The sequence below is a fragment of the Myotis yumanensis genome, unplaced genomic scaffold (genome assembly GCF_028538775.1).
Source record: "Myotis yumanensis isolate MYYU_CA2020_CCGP unplaced genomic scaffold, mMyoYum1.0.hap1 SCAF_18, whole genome shotgun sequence".
NCBI lineage: Eukaryota > Metazoa > Chordata > Mammalia > Chiroptera > Vespertilionidae > Myotis > Myotis yumanensis.
The window spans coordinates 20,616,314-20,638,510 of record NW_027223769.1 but is presented as its reverse complement, the minus strand read 5'-3'; the positions used below and the strand labels follow the sequence as shown (position 1 = coordinate 20,638,510).

Genomic DNA, 22,197 nt, shown 5'->3' with positions numbered 1-22,197 from the left:
TTGATGGACACTTCATTTACCTTGTCTCTTTTTGTGATTGGTAACTCTCCATGGATTTTCAGAGGGAGTGGAAGGGAGGGGGAGAGTCAGAGAGAGAGAGAGAGAAACATCGATTGGTGCCTCTCACATGTACTCTGACTGGGCCAGGGATCGGGCCTGCAACCGAGTTACATGCCCTTGACAGGAATTAGACCCATGACCCTTCAGTCTGCAGGCTGATGCTCCACTGAGCCAAATCATACCTTGCCCCTCGACTGGGATACCTTTGAGGTGTGCTTTACACTAGAGCCATCTAGAGTTATCCTGCAGGACTTAACTGCGAGATATAACACACCTTGCATTGACTTCTTTCTCTCTCCTGTCTCATTTCCACAGACTCCTACTTCCTGGAATCACCACACAAATAACACTCAGATCCTCAAATTAAGAAAGGGTTGCTTTTGGGGAATCCAACGTAGATTGGTATAGAGAGTGTCCCAAAAATGTATACACTTTTCCTGATAGTTCAATTGATGTTTCTTTCTTTTCAGATTTAACCCATAGGAATAAATAATTATTCAAACTGTGTATACACTTTTTGGGGACACCCCATACATCTACTTGATTAGAAAACTAGCTCCATTAGGACTGAGAATATGTTTGTCTTTTTCACCATTCTACCTCTAGTACTTAGCAGTAGCCCAAGGTCAGTATTCCAAAGGTGCTGGATACATACTGGTTCACATTATTCCCACTCTGACACATCTGGAGTTTGCTGCCTATGGCTGGTCCTATGAGATATCAATAGGCAGTGTATTTCAGCATGTTCAGCATGAACTTCACACCTATCCAGGGCTTCTCTGAAGATAATGCTGTGCTCATGGCATTCATGCTCCATTATCTCTTAAATTGCATCAACACAAACTATAAGAAATTTTGCACACATCCTTTAATATGAGCCTCTGGATTTTAGTAAGTGATTTCATTGCCAGAATCTGCTGCCTCTCTCCATTACTGACCTTCTAAATGTGTCTCCTTCCTCTTGACCTACTCTGTGTCATTTCTGAAAGGTACAGCAGCAAAGACATTATAGCATGGTGGTTAAGAATCCACATGTTAGAGTCAAATGGCTCCCACTTCAAAACCCAACTCTGCCACTGACTAAGTAGGTGACCTTGGGAAAGTTACTCAGTTTCTATTAAATTTCCGCCTGTGTAAACTAGGCATGATAGTGCCTATGGCACAGGATTACTCTGAAGATTAAATAATATACGTATATGTATAATAAATGATTCTCATTGTGTTCAGTAAACTCCAATTTAATCATAAGGGATATAGTTGACGACACTGAGTGTCTAGCCCAGGTAATATATTTTTCTGGAAAATTATTCAATCATCCCAAGTTATTTAAAACCCATTTCTCAAATCATATTAAAACGGTTTCCTACATATTATTGTTCAAATACCTAACCTTTGTTGGGTGACACTCCCCTAAGACAGCCAAAACCTTGAGGGATTCGTGAATTTGACCCTCTCACAGGCACTTACACCTGTTCCCTGGCCATATACAAGTTCATTGAGCTGAGCTTTAATGCTATGTTTCACCAGGAGTGGCCACCGTTTCACATTGTCCTACATGTAAGATATTTCACAACTGAAGCTCGAAGTGAATGCCCAAGGAATCACTTTTATAAATTGAAAATAGATTTATTGTGTTTGTTTGAAGAGATGCCTTGCAGTGTGGCTCTTACAACATTCCTCTAGGGAGGAGCAGATTTGGGAATACTTAACCACCCAAATACTGGTATATGGCACTCAGAAGAAGTATTCCTCCCCGAGCAGCACAGACTGCGATGTGTTTCCTTTCGGTTGTCCTGACAATCAGCTGCATACCAATTATAATTGGGGGTTTGTAAACAGCCAGAAGATTCCCTTGGAGAGAGCAATTATTTTCCCTTTAACGTACTATAGGGCAAACACTTCCTCTAAAGCATGCTGTGTGCTGAGTGCAATGTAGATTTACTTTATTGACGCTGAAGGAAAACCTTCAAAACCAAGGCAAGGGATCTTGGTGGGACAGAAACATGAGAAGGCCAACAAAAGAGCAGAGAACATCAAAAATACCATGGAATATTATCAACCAGGAGACGAACTGACTTGGCCCATCCAAATAAACATGCCTGGAAGATGTTAAGAGCATCAATTTGGAGTTGGTTTTGTATCTATCTTACTACAATCCCTGTGTTCCTTTGAGCATGAAAATTCACAATGTGAAGGCTCACTTTCCTCTTCTGAAAAGTGGAAATAACAACGCTTACCTAATAAGGTTATCTAAAAATCAAATTACAAAACATAACTAAAGTGTCTAGAACAGCAGACACCCCCAAAACAATATCATATATCACATGTTATCACTGCTGACCCCATATCCTCTGGAACTCATTATTACCTATATAGATAGAATAATGGCTTCCTACTGAGAGGACCTGCAGTTCTCTGCCTGGGGGTTTTCTTTTAATATTTTTATTGATTTCAGAGAGAAAGGGAGAGGGAAAGAGAGACAGAAACATCAATGATGAGAGATAAGCATTGATTTGGCTGCCTCCTGCACGCTCCCAACTGGGTATCGAGCCTGCAACCCAGGCATGTGTGGAACCATGACCTCCTGGTTCATAGGTTGTCTCTCAACCACTGAGTTACTCTGGCAGGGCATGGCTGGGGATTTTCTCATCCCAGGTACATGGGGTGGGAAGAAAGTGCCAGGGAGTTAACACTTCCAGAACAGACCTTAGACAATCATGCAGAAAATTTAGTGATAAATACCCATTTCCTCATTCCTTGTGCAGGACAGCTCTGAGGCTTGTTCCACTCTGCCTCTCATGGGTCTCCTGTGGGTTTGATCCCCATTTGTCCCTGCGGGAACCTGCTCATTAGTGCACCTGCACTGGCTTCTGTCACTTCCCTGTCTCACTGTCTTACTTCCTGGTGGGAGCTTCCTGGGATTACCTCCAAAATAAGTCTCTGGCCCTCAAAAACTTATCAGGATAAAGTCCAATCTAACACAATACGCAACAGGCTTAATAATTTGGACACTTGGGTTTACAGAAAAATGTTCAATTCGCTAACCAAGCCTTGTCTACTCAGCTTCCTTTCAACCCCTTCTCTTCCATCCCACAGCCACTGCCTCCACTGAGGCTCTTATTTATTTTTTCTGCACCACAGTCTCTGATTGACCTCCATGCTTCCAGTACCTCTACTGTCTAATCCATCACCCACTTACTACCTAAGTTATCATCCTAAAATACAGTTCTGCTAATGCCAGTCCCTTGCTGTTGTTTTTTAAGACTTCAGTGGTGCTCAATGCCTCCATGATTATGTTATATCCTATATAATAAAAGGGTAATATGCAAATCAAACAAACAGTGGAATGACCAGTCGCTATGACATGCACTGACCACCAGGGGCAGACGCTCAATGCAGGAGCTGCCCTGTGGTGGTCAGTGTGCTCAGCCACAAGCCAGGCTGAAGGCTGGTGAGCGCAGCAGCAGTGGTGGGAGCCTCTCCCACCTCCCCTGCAGCGCTAAGGATGTCCCACTGCGGCTTAGGCCCGCTCCCCATGGGCCTCAGTCAGTATCCCCTGAGGGCTCCCAGACTGCTAAAGACACAGGTCGGACTGAGGGACCCCCACCCACCTGCAGTGCATGAATGTCGTGCACCGGGCCTCTAGTATTTTATAACATGGTACGTAAAACCTCTCAAAATCTGGTTCCAAACAACCTTCCCACTTCATCTCCAGTGATTGCTACACACAGGCAATGCTCAGCTCACACAGAAAAAGCCAGTGTTGTGTCAAGGCCTTATTGCCTGTCACCTTTTGTTGTGTTTGAATGTACATGTGATCTCCCCTGTCTGAAGAATCTGAAGAATTGGGCTCAACCTTTGTGGTCAGCTCAAATGCCCCCTCCTGCATGAAGACTTCTCCACTCCCTGGGCAAGTCAGTGGTTTTCCCTTCTGGGCTCCCACTACAGCATCTGTATTCACTGACTCATTTGTTCATTTAACAGGCATTTTCTGGGCATATTCTACTATAAACCAATCACGTGCAAAGTTTCAGGGAACCAATGCGGGATCAAAGGCAGAAAATTCATGAAGATCACAGATGGAAAAAGGAAATAGACCTTATCTGGAAATCGTATAAAAGTCTGTTACTCACTGCCATGAGTTTACCATAAGGGATGCTAACCCAGCCTGGGGGTTGAAGAGCCTTCCACAAGGAACGGACACGTGAGGTGAGAGTGAAGTAGGAGTTATCACCAGATGAAGGACAGGCAACATAGGTTCCAGGCCTGGGGACAACCAGAGGTAGGAGGAAACACAATACTCTTTGAGGAATAGAAGGCCAGGGTGTTTAAAGCATAGAAGAAGCAAGGGAATGGAGAGAAGAGGCACTTACACCATTCATTATGAGTTGTCTGTTTGTGGGCTGTGTCATCCCTGCCTCACGCTCCCAGAAGGAGCTCCTCAAAAGTAAGGATCATGTGTCACTGAAAATCATACCCACCCGGCACTTAGCACAATGCAAATGAACAAAATTAATGCATCCACTTGATGGATGAGAGAGTTGAGGCTCAGAAAGGTTGAATAAGTTGCCTAAGATCCCAAGGCAAGGCTGGCAGAGGCTGCACAGTAACTAGAATATGCACCTACCATTCCTCAAGTATGTTGCTTATAAACTGGCACAAAGCAACCCCCCTACTTTTTATCTTGAAAACTCAAGTTTTTCTGGGAGTTCTTTTTCAAAGGGCTCTATAACAAAAAATAAAGCATAAAGCCAGTTACTGGTGTGTGTGTGTGTGTGTAGGGAGAGGGGGAAATGAGACAGTGAGAGGGAGGGAGGGAGAGCACAGGACGCTTTTTATAATGGCCCGAAATGATGCGGGGTGTGTGTGTGTGTGTGTGTGTGTGTGTGTGTGAGAGAGAGAGAGAGAATAAGACGCTCTTAGTGATGCTGAGTAAAGACCATCCTCACTGACCCTGGATGTCCTGAGCGAAACGACTCTGGGTTTGGACTCTTCACATGGTTGAGCGGGATCTCTTGCCTCCCGCTTCCCGAACCTCTCTGCACTTCCAGCCGGGACCGATGGTGTGGGAAACATCCCGATTTCCCGTCTCTCCTGCAGATCCGTGGGAGAGGAGAGAGGAGGCAACCTCATCGCGGGAGGCATCCTCCAGGCCCAGACATTCATCTCTGTCCATTTCAAGGCCCCGAGCCTGAGCCGTATATAACCAAGTACTGCGCCTACAACGAAGGGCACGGTGGCTTCTCTGCGTGCTTTATTCACGAATCTTGAGGAAAAATCTGGCTCTGGGGCTGCGATCGAGATCCTGATTTGAGACTGGTTCAGAAATTGGAGTTGAGGCTTCGTTTGGCAGGAAAGAGAGGAGGTGAGCGGGGTGTGGGCGCAGCTCTTGTGAGGATTACGGCGGAGGCTGTGGACCGCGGCGCCGCTCGCCGGGGCTGCAGCCATTGCACAACGAGCACCCCACATTCAACAGGAGGGACCGCGGGAGCGGACCTCTGAGCCCCCCGCAGCCGCCGCAGCCCGTGCCCCCGCGCCCCCAGTGCCCCCCGCACCATGGCCAAGGAAGGCGTGGAAAAGGCGGAAGAGACGGAGCAAATGATCGAGAAGGAGACAGGCAAGGAGCCTGCCGAGGGCGGCGGCGGCTCGCACCGACTCGGGGACACCCAGGAGATGCGCGCGGTGGTGCTCGCAGGCTTCGGGGGGCTCAACAAGCTGCGAGTCTCCAGGAAGGCCATGCCCGAGCCGCAGGACGGCGAGCTCAAGATCCGCGTCAAAGCCTGGTCCAGTATCCGCGCCTTTCTCGCTTTCTCTCTGTGCGCGCTCGGCGCTCCCGGGAGGCGGTGGCGGAGCCCGGTGGGGCCGGGGGCCGGGGGACCCTGCCGCGGGCGCCCCACTCCGTGCCCTGACCCTGGTCTCAGAGCCTCTTTGCGGTCCGCCGCTGATGCTGGGGAGGATGCTGAGAGGTGGCCCTTCTCCTCCCCAAGCCAGATTCTGGGGTGACCAGGGGAGACCGTGAGCTCCCGGGAGGGGACGCGAGGGTGGATGGTGGCATCGGGCACTCTGGGTCTTTCGCTGCGGGGGAAGCCGCCAGGATAGAGGGTTTGATGGTAACGTGGTTAAAAAAATGACAATAACCGTCGGCTTACTGTGCACCAGCCAGCGTTTTTAAGTTTTATGTGAGCATTCGCATTTAATACTTTCCTGGGACCCAGTGAGTAAGTTGCCTTCAGCATCTCCCTTTACAGGTGCGGAAACCAGGGCTCAGAGACAGTGATTTGCTCAAGATCATCCTGCCGCCGCTAAGTGCCAGGGCCAGGGTTTGGTCATTGATCTTTGTCATCTCCGTGTGACCTGCTGATGGGGCTGGGGACGTGTGTCCTTCCTCCTGCCCCTGCACACTTCCCTCCTTGTGGCCTGGGATGGGAAAAGGAATTGGGCTAGGCTAGGGGAAAGGAACTAGGAAGCCAGAGTTAGGTACCAAGCGACTAAGCTTGGTGGTGGCGGCGGCGGCAGTGGTGTGTGTGGGGGGGGGGGGGGCGGGGGGGGGTGAGGTGGGGGATGGGGATTCAAGCCTGAAGCCTAACCCTCCCTCTTCCCCCGCTAGCATATCTGCCTGTCTCTGAAAGTGGAAAATCCCAAACCTGATTAATCTCCCCCGAACTCCCGCTCCTGTCTCGGATGGACTCATCAATCTGAGTGACCTTCCCTTCCCCACCCCTCCTGGGGGAACTTCCTCGGAACCACACCGATGCCAAGTGGTGTGTTTAAGACTCTCTGGCTGCTGTCACTATAGGATCATTCCCCTGCAGTTCTGGGGGGAGGGCTCACCTGGAGTGTTTCCTGGACCCAACTGAATTCCCTATGCAGCAGCCTGGGAAGCTCCTCAGGGGAACTTGCTGTTGGCACTGTCAGATGGCCTATCCCTTCCCATCTATATATTTTAAATCCCACAACAGACACTGATTCTTAACACAGCAGTCAGCTCAATGGTTCCCAGAACCTGGGACCATATCTAAGGCAAAAAAAGAAAAAAAGGCAAAGGCAAAGGAGATCCCCCTGCCTTGCTACTTTGAGAGCAGGTGCAGGTTTCATTTGCCAGAGTGGAAGGCAGCTGGTGAGAGAAGCAGGGACTGGTCTCTGGCTGGCTCTGCATATATGTAGCTGGTCATGCTTGACTCTAAACAGGACTCTTGGGCTGGGCCTCTCCCTGGGGAATTCAGGGCAAGGAAAGAGGCTTTGCAAACTGGGACTCCTATATAGTTCTATTTTGTTAACTCTTGACTGGACCAAACTGATTGATCCCTGAAGGCAGAGCTTATGTCTGACCTTTTCACAGATAAATCCCCAATGTGAGGCATAGTACATCCTAAATAAATTATCGATGAATGAATGCATCGAGAAAAAATTCTTGGAGGGGGATTGTTGCATCATTACTTTTCTTTACTTGCTGATGGAAGAATGTCTGCCTAGTAAGATTAAAATCATGTATATTGATAATTCACCTTCCATTACTACCAATCAAAAATAGTGTGTGTGTGTGTGTGTGTGTGTGTACATAGGTGTAATTTATGACTCTCCATCCAAATTGAGATTGGGTTCTAGGAATCTGTCCGAGTATGTATCCAGGGAGTGAAAATGTTGAAGCTACTTTTTGAAGAAAAGGCTATCATCTGTAGTGTCAATAGGTCTGGGTTCTCTAGCCTTATGCTAAATGCATAAATGCTGACAGGCGCTGAAGCATTTTGAGATAATAAATGTCAAGATGAAAGCTAGGAGATTGATTTTTCAAAGCCAGATACACAATCCTGTTCTTCATTAGAGCTGTATGCATGTGTACACACACACACACACACACACACACACACACACGGCAACCACTGCAGATCCTTCACCCCAGTTGCTCAAAAAGCCAGCCAGGGCTGGGGGGCATTTGGAATGGAGTATTGCAAAGGCCCCAGATTCATTCCCATTTCACCAAGCTGGAAGCAGAGTTCATCTGTTTTGCAAGGGGGGATGGGAATAGGTTTGTGAAGATTGCCTGCTGGGCCCTTCCTCCTCCACTGGGCTTTGATTGGCTGGCCAAAGATGCCCATTGATTGTAAGTTTAGCCTTGAGAGCCAGGATGATTCATTCTGTATTTTTATGAATCAGTGGATGGCCTCCTGGATGAAGGTCCCCCTTTTATCTGCTATTTTTAATGGATAAGCGTTATGCTTGGGAATAAAGCATAATTCATCTGAACTAGTATTAAGACCAGTTATTCAGAATGAAGGTCCAAGTTGGTTTCTGTATAAATTTGATGGGAATGAAAGAGAAGGGGTGGGGGGAATACATATTATATATCTCATTTACTCCCTCTCACTTATGTCCCTCTGAGATAGGTATTCATGGTAGAGCAAATTGGGGCTTGGAGATGTTGGGTAATTTGCCAAAACACATCACACGGACAGTAGAGTTAGGATTTGAATCCTGGTCTGTCTCTCCTTAAAACTCTGTTGTTGTCCTTTTATTCTATTTTGTCTCTCTCCATGGTAAAGCCACAAGAAATGTGATTTACTTCTCCAGACCTCTGGCATGTAAGCTTGCTTTCCCTCTTTCTGTGAATATAGCTTCTTTGATCTTTTTATGTCTGGCTTAAGGGAATGCTCGGTGGCTTTTTCCAGAGTAAAATGGCTTTTCCTCTAAAATAGAGACATGATGGTCAAATACAGCTCAAAAAGAACCAACTCAGGGAGGGATAGGAGAGTTTTCTGTCTAAATTGTTACAAGAACATTAGCTCTGATGGGGAACTCATTTTATCAACCATTCATTGAACAAGCTACGTGGCAAGTGATTTAAGCAGCTAAACTGAAGAAGCACGATGCCTTTGGAGAAAGATGGGCCTGGATGGAAGGCAAAACCCCACCACTTTCTATCTGTGGACCAATCTCTTAACTTCTCTGAGCTTCCCATGCCCCAACCGCAAAATGGGGATAATAAGATGAACTTCATGGTGTTGAGAGGATCAGATGCAGGAAAGAGACTGGCCCACAGTTGGCACTAAATGAACCATAGCTACTGTTGTGGCTGTTGTCATTTTTATTATCATAGCTATGTGTATATGACACGGTTTTTGGTGCCTTGATAACTTGGAGGCTATCATTTTAATCATGTATATAATTAGGCACTATCATGTCACATCTGCTTAATGATTATGAGTAAGATCTTCCTAGACACGAGTCCCAGCTCTGCCACTTGCTAACAGGGTGTCTTAGGTCTGGTCCCTGGAAGCAGAGCCTGAGACTGGGATGTATTTTTAAGTGGCTGATTGAGGGTGCTTGCAGGAGAATGGGAGCAAGAGGAGCAGGGCAGGGGAGGGAAAGAAGCTAAGTAAGGATTTGGTTTCAGCTGGATCCCATCAGGAGTTCTGGAGCATGACTTGTACCACAGAGCTAATCTGACCTAGAAGCAACGGGAGAAGCATTCTGTACCCCTACACTGCTCGTCCTTCCCACTTTCTTCAGTTAGTTTTGGACTGGGGCTACTTCCTGAGTTAGGGCACGTAACCTTTCAAGCAGAGGTGGCTTCTGTTTGACTGAGGGCAGTCCCCCTTGGAAGTGGGGAAGCAGGGAAGGGGACTGCTCTGAGGGAGCAACCTGCACTCTCAGCAGGTGGTGGATGGGTGCACTGCCTAGTAAAAGGGATGGGGTGAAGCACAGACAGCGTGCCCTCTACACTGATGGTTAACCTTGAACATGTTGCTTACTCCTCTAAACTTGAGTTTCTAATAAAATGGAGTATAACATAGCACCTGCCTTCACAGTGTTGTAATGGAGTCTAAATGAAATACTATGCATGAAGATCTTTCTGATGATGCCTGGCACATAGCAAGTGGTCAACAAATGATAGCGATTAATATTTAAACTATTATTTTTGGTTTCCATAGACACCGTCTATAGTTTCTCATTCACACTGGGACTCTTTTGAAAGGGGCATTAAAATAATTGTTCTGGGACTACAGGAGCACGGTCCCTCCTAACTGATAAGGATCGGATCGATGCCTTTGCTGTGAGCAGTCTTGTCACAGTAGAGCTTCTCTGGGGAAGGAGCTAGTAGAATCTGGGGCGGAGGGTCCCAGGTGGGGCTTCAGGAATGTTTTTAAGTGGCCATTAACAAGCCTTGTCTGGTTTGTGGCTCAAATTGGCTTGTGGTGGAAAGGCACTAATGGATTGGGGACGTTTATTTTCCCAGACTGATTTACAGCAAGAGGCTTCATGAAACTGCTGGAATGAGACCAATTGGATGAAAAATGGTTCCAGCCAGTCATGGCTCCATTGGTTGATCTGAAAATGGGCTGAGGGCAGGTTACTCTAGAGGAAAGCCAACAGATTGATGAGATCCTATATATCATGAGGGTAAATTATATTAGAAATACGAGAAAGAACTAACATTTATTGAACCCTTGTTATGAGCCAGGGACTGAGTTGCCTGTTATATACTCTTTGTTTCATTTTATCCTAATGGCAACTCAACAAGATCGGTATTGCTATCTCCATTTTAAAGATGGGGAACTGCCATTCAGAGGCATGTCAAGATCACCAACTGCTAAGTGGAAGAGTGGCATGATAATCCAAGTTCTGCCTTGTTCCTGGATGCTTTACATTTGGGAGCTGGAAAATCAGAGAGATAGTGACAACGGCAAGAGAGAAGGAGGGAGAGAGAGAGAGAGAGGGAGAGAGAGAGAAAGAGAGAGAGAGAGAGAGAGAGAGAGAGAGAGAGAAACCAAGAACACAGACAGACACAAAGACTGGAATCAGGAATACAGAGAGAGAAGTGTTAACTAATAAGACTCAAAATTGTACAGTGCCATCTTGCCTCCACCCTCCAAATGAAATGTGTTTCTCCTGGCCAGCGAGGCTCAGTGGGTGAGCCTATGAACCAGGAGGTCATGATTTGATTCCCCGTCAGGGCATATGCCCGGGTTGTGGGCTTGATCCGCAGTGTGGGGTGTGAAGGAGGCAGCCGATCAATGATTCTCTCTCATCATTGATGTTTCTTTCTCTCTCTCCCTCTCCCTCCCTCTCTGAAGTCAATAAATTTTTTAAAAAAGAAAACAATTAAAAAAAAATACGTTTCTGCATCACACCCACTTCCCCTCCCTCCATTTCTGAGGTACGGGATGTTCTTGGAATTCATCAAGGATCAAGTTGCCATGCCTGCTGACCCAGAACACCCATGCTCATTAAACCCAATCACCACTCCTGAGACCCACTCGAGGCATTCGAGCTCCTTCCTCTGACCCCTTTGCCTCAATTGGGCTATTGCTACACTGGCAACCTGAGCACAGGAAAACCCCAAACAACAGAGCATGAAACTCTCACTGATAGGTCAATCCAAGGAAATGCAGCCAATATGATCTTCCCTGTGTTTATGAAATAAACAAATGGAGTGCGTGAGGTTAAGTGGCACAGATGTTTGTAAAACTGAGAAATTGCTCGGAGTGTGTCTAATACCCAAGCCAGGAGCCACCCTGGCACAGAGATGGGAAGAAAGTGTTCTGAATCACTCTGTGTTGGATGGAGATGTCAGGATTTGACAGGAAAGGATGACTCTGCTGAGTCACACTGAGCCCCATTTGGTGATGGGAAGATGGAGATGCTACCTCAGGGTTCTTTCTTATTCATTGAAGTTTGCATGCTCCCTTTAACTCTGTCCTCACTGGTGAGGCCTGGGGATGGTCACAATGTCTGTTTTTCGGCCAATAGAGGGATGGACTTCTCATCTCCCTGCAAGTCAAAGACGAAAGGAAGCCCAGAATCAGTGATTCTTCTATTTCATCAAAAAGGAAAGTGTAGAACATCTGACATCGAGTAGGTGCCCATAAATATCTGCCTGATCTTAATTATCAGTCACTAGACGGAAACCAATGGCAGGTGGCTCATGATGGGCAAAGGGAATGGTGACTGATGATCATGCTCACTCTACCCGCCACTTGCAGCATCTTTGCAGGGACAGAGCTAATATTCTTGCCCATTTTTCATCTGACTCCCTCAACCCCATGGGCATATTATCCTTCCTTCCTAAAAGAGGACATGGGGACTCAGAGATGAGAGCAAAAAGTGAGAAGCTTCAACAGATCTGACTGCAGGCTCACTCTGCTCACCATGCCTGTGTGATCACAAGCAAATAACACTTTCTACTTGCCTGTATAATCACCTTGGTAATAATACCCACTTTTTGGCACCGTTTTTTATTTTAGTTTGATTTTTTAAATTAATTTCAGAGAGGAAGGGAGAGGGAGAGAGAGATAAAAACATCAATGATGAGAGAGAATCATTGATTGGCTGCCTCCGGCACACCCCCTACTGGGGATAGATACCACAACGTGGGCATGTGCCCTTGATTGGAATCGAACATGAGACCCTTCAGTCCACAGCCTGACTCTCTTTCCAGTGAGCCAAACCAGCAAGGGCATGGCTGGTTTGGCTCACTGGATAGAGTCGGCCTGTGGACTGAAGGGTCCATGAAAGTCCTGACTGAGAGTCCGTGAAAGTCCTGACGATTCCTTGCACACTGTAGGTGCTCAATAAAGGTTATTTTCCTTCCTAAGTCACTTGAGCTGCAAAAGACAGAATGAGGACTTGATGCTATCCACTTAGTCCTTATCCTCCCACCAAACTGCATAGGGTGCTGGCTTTTGAATTGCATTCCCAGGGTTGGGAATGAATTTGAATTGATCTATTGCTACCGTCACACCAGCTGCCTGCATACCCACTGATGATTGGCAGCAAAGGTTTCCCTGATACCAGGGTGTCCATACATAGTCCAGCCTCTGGAATTTGGTTCACTCTCATTCAAAGGAACGAAAATTCATGACTTTTTGGCACATCACTGACATTCAACACTGACAACAGAGCTCACCCAGGCATGGGAAAATAGCACCTCATGGCCCCAAGTTCCTGGCACTTCTGATTCTTAATAGGGATCTTTTATGGCATCTTGGCATTTGTCATAGAAGAAAAAGTTCAATTTGAAACAAAAAGAGACTCTTCACAAGAAAGGGCAGCAGGAGTGCAATTTCAAATTAGCTTGATTCCTATGTGTGTGATCTCACAGAAAACTGGCTGGAGTCATGGTATTAAAATGAGTAAATTTAATGTCTGAAGGCCCAGGAGACGAAAATAGATACTCCAGTCAAAGGGGATGTTTCATCATTGAATGTGATATTTTCTTGATGAAAACATGCAGTGAGCTTCTGACTTCAATCTCCTTCTGTGAGTGACTCTTGACCCTCTAGCCAAGCCTCATCCCCACCATTGGTCTGGAGTCATGAACCCCCTTGGCAAGTAAAAGCATTGGGTCCCCTTCCTCCTGACTTCTCTAAACAGTTGTAGTCCCCAGAGCGAAGTGCAAGATAATTCTGTTCTGTGAGAGGAATGATAAGGATTTATTTTTTGGACAAGACTATACACCCAAACTGGATAGGAGGCAGTATACTTTTTTGTTATAAAATAGTTAATGTTGGAAGTGGAATAGACCAGGATTCAAATCTTGGCTCTGATCATTTTAGCAATCATTAATTATACCCATACTCTGTGGATATAATAATGACTATGGGGCACATTTTGTGTGTGTGTGACTATAAAATGTAATGTATCTTAAGTACTTAGCAATGATGTTGGCACATTTAATATTTGTTGAATGAATGAAGACCTCTATCACATATTATATGACCAATATATATTGATGGTGGAGAGGAGATGCAAAGAAATGGGACATTAGAAAGTTCCTCTCTATTTCATAAAGTTTTCTATTCAGACCCCATTTATCTCCCCCAAAGGGTATAAGGCCTTAAATCAAAACAGGCCCAGACATGGCCAGATGGCTCAGTTGGTTGGAGCGTCATCTTGTACATCATAAGCATAAAGGAGGCAACTGATCTATGTTTCTCTCTCACATCGATGTCTTCCCCCCCTCTCTCCCTCTCTCCCTCCCTCCCTCTCTCACTAAAAAAGTTAATAAAAACATATCCCCAGATAGGATGTCTCACTATACTATGATATAAGCAAGAAGATCCAGATGAATTCCTGAAAAAACAGGAGAGGAAAAAAACCCCAAATGCATTGTGTTCCTACTGTGTGCCAGAAACTGGGCCAAGCTTAGAGATATTTAAACAGAAGACCAATCACTTCTGTCCTGACTTCTTTTTTCTTTATTTTGGCCTTCCTGGCCACCATGATGCATTTGTTGCTGGAATTCTTGGCTCTCCCCTTTCTTTTCCTTCCATCTTTTTTCTCTTTTCTCTCCTCGCAAGTTAGCTTCAGGCGCCCCTACTGCAATGAGCTTCCTTCTTGGCACTAGAAAGAGTGGTGGCCTTTAGGTCCAGCTGCCTGGTGCAGGTGTAGCAAGACCCAGTGCAAAGAGAATTTTTTTCTTCCAATTTTCATATATCAAGGCAGGAATCTGATTGGCCCTTGTGAATCACATACCAGCCCCCTGATCTCTTTTTCTCTGGCCCAAGGGAATGAGGTGCTGTGATTGGACATGTGTGTCTCATAAGTGTGTGTGTGTGTGTGTGTGTGTGTGTGTTGTGTTGGGGCTGGGGTAGATACTCCAAAAGGAAAGGAGGACAGTTAAGAGAAGACAATAGTAAGAAACACACAGGACTGATAAAAAATGGTAGCCATCATGGGAGATAAGGGTATGTCTTATTCACCAGAGAAAGTGAAGAATCAGAGAGGGGACTGGAGAAGACATCTCCATTTTCTACCCTGGGACCTTAATTTTTCAGCACAATGTTATTGAATAATATTAAATAACATGTATAATATTTTCAACTTTGAGGCCCACCATTTTTTTCCAGTTGCAGAGGGTAGTTATAGCACCCTGGGAAGGGGTAGAAAATGCCTCGGACTATTGATAGAAAAAATGCTCATTCTCCCATACCTTTAGATCAGTGGTTCTCAACCTTGGCTGCACATTAGAATCACCTGGGAATCGTTCTAAAATCCTGATTTCTGGGCCTCATCCTCCGGAAATTCTGTTTCTTTGTTATGGGGTAGGGCCACAACATTAGTAACAAAGAAACAGAATTTCCAGAGGATGAGGCCCAGAAATTAGGATTTTAAAAAGATTCCCAGGTGGTTCTAATGTGCAGCCAAGGTTGAGAACCACTGCTTTAGATGAAAAGCCATAACAAGTGTTTTTGTTTGTTTTTTTTCCTGTTGATTGAATGTATTGGGGCAACAGTGGTTAACAAGATTATACAGGTTTCATGTGCACAGTTGTACAACACAACATCTGTATACTGTGTTGTGTGTTCACCACCGCAAGGCAAGTCTCCATCCATCACCATTTATCCCCCCTGTATCCTCCTCCAATCTTGGAAATTCCAGAAATATTCTCTGTTATCATTTAACTGATGAACGCCAAGCCTGGTGCGTGGTTAACAGCAGGCACTCAATAAATTTTTGGAGAATGGGTGAATATGTTACTGACATTTCCCAAAACTTTAGCTGTACATTTCTGCAAAAGTTGCCATTTCACTTGTAAATATGGCTTTCTTAATACCAACAGTAGCCATTCTAAGCCAGTGTGGCTTCAAGCTTCCCTCTGTCATCTCAGCTTCCTCTGATAAGAGGGCTAAATCTCTCCAGCATGCTAAGTTTTCAGGGAGATTTACTTTACACAGTCTGTTCTCTCGAATCTACAAGTTCATCTCTAATAACTACTTTCCCTGGGCTGGGAAATATGGGTTTCTGACTTCTCAAGATGCTCTGTAATTTTCTCCTTATTGACATCGGCTCCATGGAGTGCGGGAGGCCAGGGCTCCTGAAGAGCACCCACTGTAGGGCTTCTGATGATTGTTATTCCAAAGGCACTTGCTTGTATACCTGGGAACTCCAGAGCCCACCAGTTGGATATGAGAACAATGCTTACCTAAAAACATACTGTGCTAATCGTTTTGCAATATATGCACATATCAAATTATTATGTTGTACACTTGAACCTAATGCAATGTCAATTATATCTTAAGCAAACTTGAAAATAAATACTTCAAACTCTTGGAGGGAAAACAATTTTAAAACAAGCCGTATGTCCATGACTCTGTCCCTACCTTTCTGTGTAGGTATCAGGACCCCCACCCTTCAATATCTCCCAATAGTTGCAAGGGTTTCCCAGGGGCTATTGCATGAGCGCTCCGAACAGTTCTCCTGGTTCCCATTGATTCTGGCCCTCTCCTGTTGCCTGTTCTGCTCCTCCTACCGTACACTGAAGCCATAAATGACTTTCCCACTTCCTCTCCCCTCCAGTTGACCCTCTCCTTGGGCTCTGGTGCCCTTTCCACCCAACACAGATTGCAAAACAATGTATATTTAATAGGCCTCCTTCTTAGGCTAATCAAATTAATAATAATGAAAGTCTTGGCATTAATTATTTATCATCATTATTATCATAATGATCTTTATCGAGTACTCTCTGTGTGCCACAAGTACTGAGTTAGGTGTTTTAGGGGAATTTCTATGATACCAAACCTTTTACAGCTAAAGAAACAGGATCAAAGAAGTGAGGGAGCTTGTTAAAGACCACACAACTAATAAGGCAGAGAGCTGTGATGTGACCCAGGGTTTGTCTCTCCTCTCCAGAGTCCACATCTTCCCTCACTGTACACCCACCTTTTACTGCTCTGCCTTAGACACAGCCCCTGGAGCTGACGGGTGAACTGAGTCATGGCAACTTCACACCCAGAGTCAAGCCTTCCTCTTGTTTTGCCACAGGCTTCTTCATCCAGGCTTATATTCTCCACCTAACACTTAGGATGAGTTTTGGGTTTTTCCTTTCCCTAAGAAGGCTTACCTGCTCTTCATGCAAGTAGATGTATATGATGGGGCAGCCCCACTGGCGGAGACAATCCAAATTCTACAGTGAACTCTGATGAGGCTTTCCAGCTGCACTCTACATAGCCCCCTGCCCTTCCTCCTAACACAGACACACTCTTTTCCTTTTCCTTTAAATAGACTATCCATCAAGTTACAGACATCCTTTAAAAAAAAAGATCCCTTGTCTAAGATTAGAAAGAATTGCTTTTCACTTATCTATGCCACATCTAGTTCAATCAGCTAATGAGATGCTATTAAACCTGCAGTTCCTATGATTCATCTGAGCAACTTTGTGATTGGATCCTCTTTATCCTCCTGGCTAAACTTGCTAAAATTGTTCTGATCAGGGACCTTGTAATAAACTCTGACTCAACATTTGGCAGCCAGGACCGGAACCAGGGGTGTGTAACACGGCTAGCAACGTGCCCACCTTCCCAAAATGGTGCTTTCAGGTTTATCTGCCTTCAGATCCTGAGAACCTTCTCTGTCTGACCACAGAGGAGACGGCCTATGCCTCTGGGACTGCTGCTTCATGGGAAAGAAAGCAGAGGCAATTTTCACCCTCTCTTCTCCTGGGAGCCTCAACTGTCTTTGCCCTCAGCCAGCAACACTTAAGAGACTCAACTTCTTCCTTTTGCTCTTTTAACAATTTGTTCTTTTCCTATTTCCCCCCCTCCTGCTTCCACCTTTTGTGACCTTGATGTAGCTGGGCCTATTTGCTCTTGAATAGAAGCCCAACTTCCAACATACTTGAAAAGCACTGTCAAATTCTGTTCGGTCCTTTAGAAAACACAAAAGCTGGAACCATTCATGCTGCGGAGGGAAACTTCTCAAAAATACACTTTCCTTTTGCATCTCCCCAGTGCCTCCCATTACCTCCAGTCTCCCTGTGCTCTTCTAACTCTCCCACACACTCAACCCCTGCCCTGCCGCCTCTTTGTACCTCTGCTCACCTTTCACAACTCTTCTTTTCTCATTCAGGAGTAAATCTTTGCTCTTCCCAAAGCAGGCCTTTGCTCTTCCTTCTCCCCCTTACCACTCACAGTACACACACAAGGCTGCCAGCCAACCATGGCTGAGATAAGTTAGCAAGGAGAAAGAAGAAAAGAGCTTGAACCACTCCTACATATGTTCCTCTTTACTCCTTCAGTGGAGGAACCATTGTTTGGAAGACTAGAATGTACTAAGCAGTGAACTCTGAACAATGGGTTTTCAAGCACTCTGCCTTGGGAGTTGCTCATAGTGTATGGGGAAGAGAGTAGGGTAGTGATTCGATGACTGCCTCTTTTGTAGGCTAATAAATGTAGATATGAGTTAACTGAAATGAAAAGTTCAGTCCCTCAATCACACTAGTCACATTTCAAATGTTCTGTAACCACGTATGGCTGGTGGGCGCCATGTTGGACACACACACATACACATTTCCATCAGTGAAGTGTTCTCTTAGGCAATGCTGCCTAGTCTTAACCCCATTTTCCCTATTGAAACAACTGTTTTACTAAACGCTTTTATCAGCAGCAATGACTTACAAGATAAACTGTCATGTTATAGCAAAAATAGACTGTTTCTCTTTGGGGACCCTGTCCTTCTGGGTCTTCAGTAAGAAGTCAAGCATTGTCTGACACTATCTTTCCCCTCCATGGAGAGGTGGGGTGAGGCTGGAGAGGTTGGGGAGCAAAGGACACACCATTCCTAAGTGATACTTTCCTGTGGATGCTTCCTGCAAAGTGAGCCAACAGCTGCCCTCTCTGTGCTAACTCTGACCCTTGTACCACCTCCTGTGGGGAACTGTCGTGCTATGTAATCATTTATTTGTTTATCTCTGAACTCTTGGGAGGCAGAGTTGTCATTGTCACAGTTGTACCATTAGTGTCACGCCCCAAACTATAGAAGGTCTGCTGAATTTAAATGGAAGTAGATCGAATGTTCTGCAAAACCAATCACTGCCAGGCACCCATTTGAAGCCAATGACTTGGTCAACATCTAACATGGAGCATAGAAATTTTAACTTTTTTAGGAGCCTTCTTAGGACTAAATACCTGCTGTGTCCCAAGGAGAGGCTAAGAATATATAAATGACTCTAGGCCAGTGATGGCGAACCTTTTGAGCTCGGCGTGTCAGCATTTTGAAAAACCCTACCTTAACTCTGGTGCCGTTTCATATATAGAAATTTTTTGATATTTGCAACCATAGTAAAACAAAGATTTATATTTTTTATATTTATTTTATATACTTAAATGCCATTTAACAGAGAAAAATCAACAAAAAAAATGAGTTGTCATAGGTTCACTATCACTGCTCTAGGCCCCAAAATCAAGGGGATCATCTTGGTATCAAGGAGAACCTGTTTTGGGCCCATCTGTGCCATGCTTTTCAGTTTCTGTTGAAAACTGGCTGGTGGTATTCAGATTCTCAATCTGTTTCTTTGGCCACTTTGTTCCATGTTGGAAATATTACTGAAGGGTGTTTTGAATACTAATTCAGAGGTATGATCTGAATCTATTTCCTCTCCTGGAGGGAACAAAAGAGACTTGTACAACTAGAACGATTAGCCCTCACCATCAGCCCAGATTTCATGGATAAAGGGATCCAGGTGGGGCAATAATAAGCATTTACTTAAAAAGTAAAGTGGTAGGTGACAAAAACAGTGACCATGTCAGAGAACTTCCAGACACTGAGAGGACCAGTATGACGACCCATGGAGCAGCCAGGGTCTGAGTATTTAGAACACACTCCAACCTGGGATGGAGCGCAGGTGACCTCTCTCCTGAGGTCCATCCAGGACAATTCTGGCTGTTCTCAAACGACAGATGCCATTGGGGATTTGCAAAAAAGGTGTCCTTGCTTTAGACAATGAGGAGCAGATTTGTATCAGTCTATTCTCACAGTCTTGAGATAACAAACAGGTGTTTAAACAAACCCAAAAGGAAAAAAAAAAAACACAGGAAAAGAGTTGGGAACAAGGTCTTTTAAGATCAGTGCCTATTGCCTTAGGCATTTTCAAGTTATCAGCTGAGATGAACAAACAAAAAGGAAACCTTCAGTTCTGGGGAAATGAGGGAATAACTCAAACACCTGCCCCTCTGCCCCCATTTGGAATTGGAGGTAAATGCTCTGATGAATATAGCAGCAGCAGCAAGACTAGAGAAGAATAAAGAAGGACACACCTTCCATGATGCTTTTGCTCAGAACAAAGCCTCACACTAAGCCCTCTCGCTCTATTACTGCTGGCAGAGGCTGCCGTGGCTGCTGGGTCATAGATGTTCACCAAACAGAGGGAATCCCAAATTCTGCCTTTGCAACGCGATGGTGTTCTCACAATGTCCAGGTCTCCTCCAGCATTCTGTAATCTCTGACTTCCAACAGACACAAAGAAAACCCTGAGCTAGGAATTTTTCATGGGTTTTCCCAAGTGATTTACCAATCCTGCATGTTTGTTTGTTTTTAATAACAGAAGATTGTTTATAAAACCCTATAAAAGGGTTGAGATACAACTGACATATAATATGAAAGTTTAAAGGGTAGAATGTGTTGCTTTGATACTTTTATAAATTGCAAATTGATTACCACCATAGTGTTAGCTACCACCTCCATCCCATCAGTTTCCATTTCTTTTGTGTGTGACCACGTTTAAGATCTACTCCTGCATGCATTTTGACAGTTCATCTGCCTTTACCCTTCTCTTTTTTCTTGGTTTCCATCCATCCCTTGATTATTTGATCCCTTCAATTCCTCTTTTTCCCCTTCCTCTCATTCCTTCAGGTCCCTATTTAAAGATCTCATTCTCTTCTCTGCCTTCCCAGCATTAGTGATAAGATCACTGAGACCCTTTCTCGTCAGGGACTACTGTGCAAAGGAGCTCTGTAAATATTCACCGTCAGTTACAACTGCTCTGTAACCACAAGGGAATGACACCTTGAAAGGGAGATCATACCACCCTTCTTGTAGTGGATACTGAGTACACCACTCAGAAAAGCCTTTTAGGACCCAGCTGTTCATTCTCCCAGCTACTGGGAGTGATGGCTCCTGAGGGCTTGTGGCTGCAACTCCCCTGAAGAACTAATTGTCTTCCTTGCCCAAGGTTGCACTCCCCACCCTCCACAGGCAGCTCTTATCTGATGAGTAGCTGATGCAAGGGTACAAAGGTCCAGTCTCCTTGCCTTGATTCACGAAGACTTGAGGAACCATATTGACTCTGAATTTTGTGTGGATAAATTGAGTCTATTATACTGCTACATCAATGTTCAACTTCTCCCTCTACCCAATCCAGATTCCATCACACCAAAACAGGGTGTGGTTCCCTACAGCCCTCCCTATTAGACCTTCTGCATGCAAATCTCAGTCTCAGAATCTGCTTCTCAGGGAACCTGACCTGTGACACCTTCTTTGTGTGATGATAATGATAATGATGATGATGATGGTGATGGAGGAGGTGGTGGTGATGATAATACTCTGTGTGAGGCACTCTGTCTTACATGTACTGTCACATGGAATCCACACCAACGCCCCCCACCCCCAAGGTGAATGTGTCACTATTACATTTTTAAGATGAAAAAATTAAGAATCAAGGAAGTCAAGCAACCTACCTGAGGAGCCAGAAAGCTAAAGCTAAGAATGAAATTCAGCCCCGGTGTTTGCAGAGGACCACTAGGACAATTCTTTGGGGAAGTTCTGGGGGTCAGTGTTTTGTGTTAGCACATCCTATGATAGTTGTGTGAGCCCTCTGCCTACACTTCTATGAAACTCCTCATCACAGCTCTGTAATAGGCTTTTCTGGTTCTATCTCCCCATGAGAATTTTGAGCCCCTGTTAACTTTGGATATCCAGTACCTAATCTGTGTTCAGTATACAGCAAGTGTTCAATGTGACAGATGAGTTGAGAAGTCTCTTCTTTGCAACTGGGGAAACAGAGTGATGGTCTCTCAAAAGTACAGAAGTCAAGACCAAAGGCGCCGGAGTCACATCCCTTGTGTTCACCCCTTGGCTTTGTGAATCTCCATGTGCCTCAATTTTGTGCATAATATAATTTACCTCTTAGCATCATATGGTTGTCATGAAAATTAAATATTATATCATGCTTATAAAGCACTTAACATGGTGCTTGACACATAGTAAGCACTCCACAGATATTATCTATTATAATTACTAGCCACAGATAATTCCTTTTCTCCTGCTGGTCCATCTCAGAGAAATTAGAACGGGGTTCCTAGATATCGGCTAGCTTCCTGGGGCCCCTCACACAGTCACAGAGCCCTCTGTGAGAAATGGCTCATC

The 22,197-nt window shown here is 45.1% G+C and overlaps 1 protein-coding gene across 1 annotated transcript in view; it reads left to right on the top strand.

Annotated features, from left to right (window-relative positions):
- The first annotated feature begins 5,500 nt into the window (after window positions 1-5,500).
- The window catches only part of VAT1L (vesicle amine transport 1 like), a 147,179-nt gene continuing 130,482 nt past the window's right edge, over window positions 5,501-22,197 (top strand). The window contains exon 1 of the mRNA XM_070398205.1: window positions 5,501-5,843. Within this exon, the coding sequence (XP_070254306.1) occupies window positions 5,617-5,843 (227 nt within the window). The 5' untranslated portion in view covers window positions 5,501-5,616. The remainder of the gene's footprint in view (window positions 5,844-22,197) is intronic.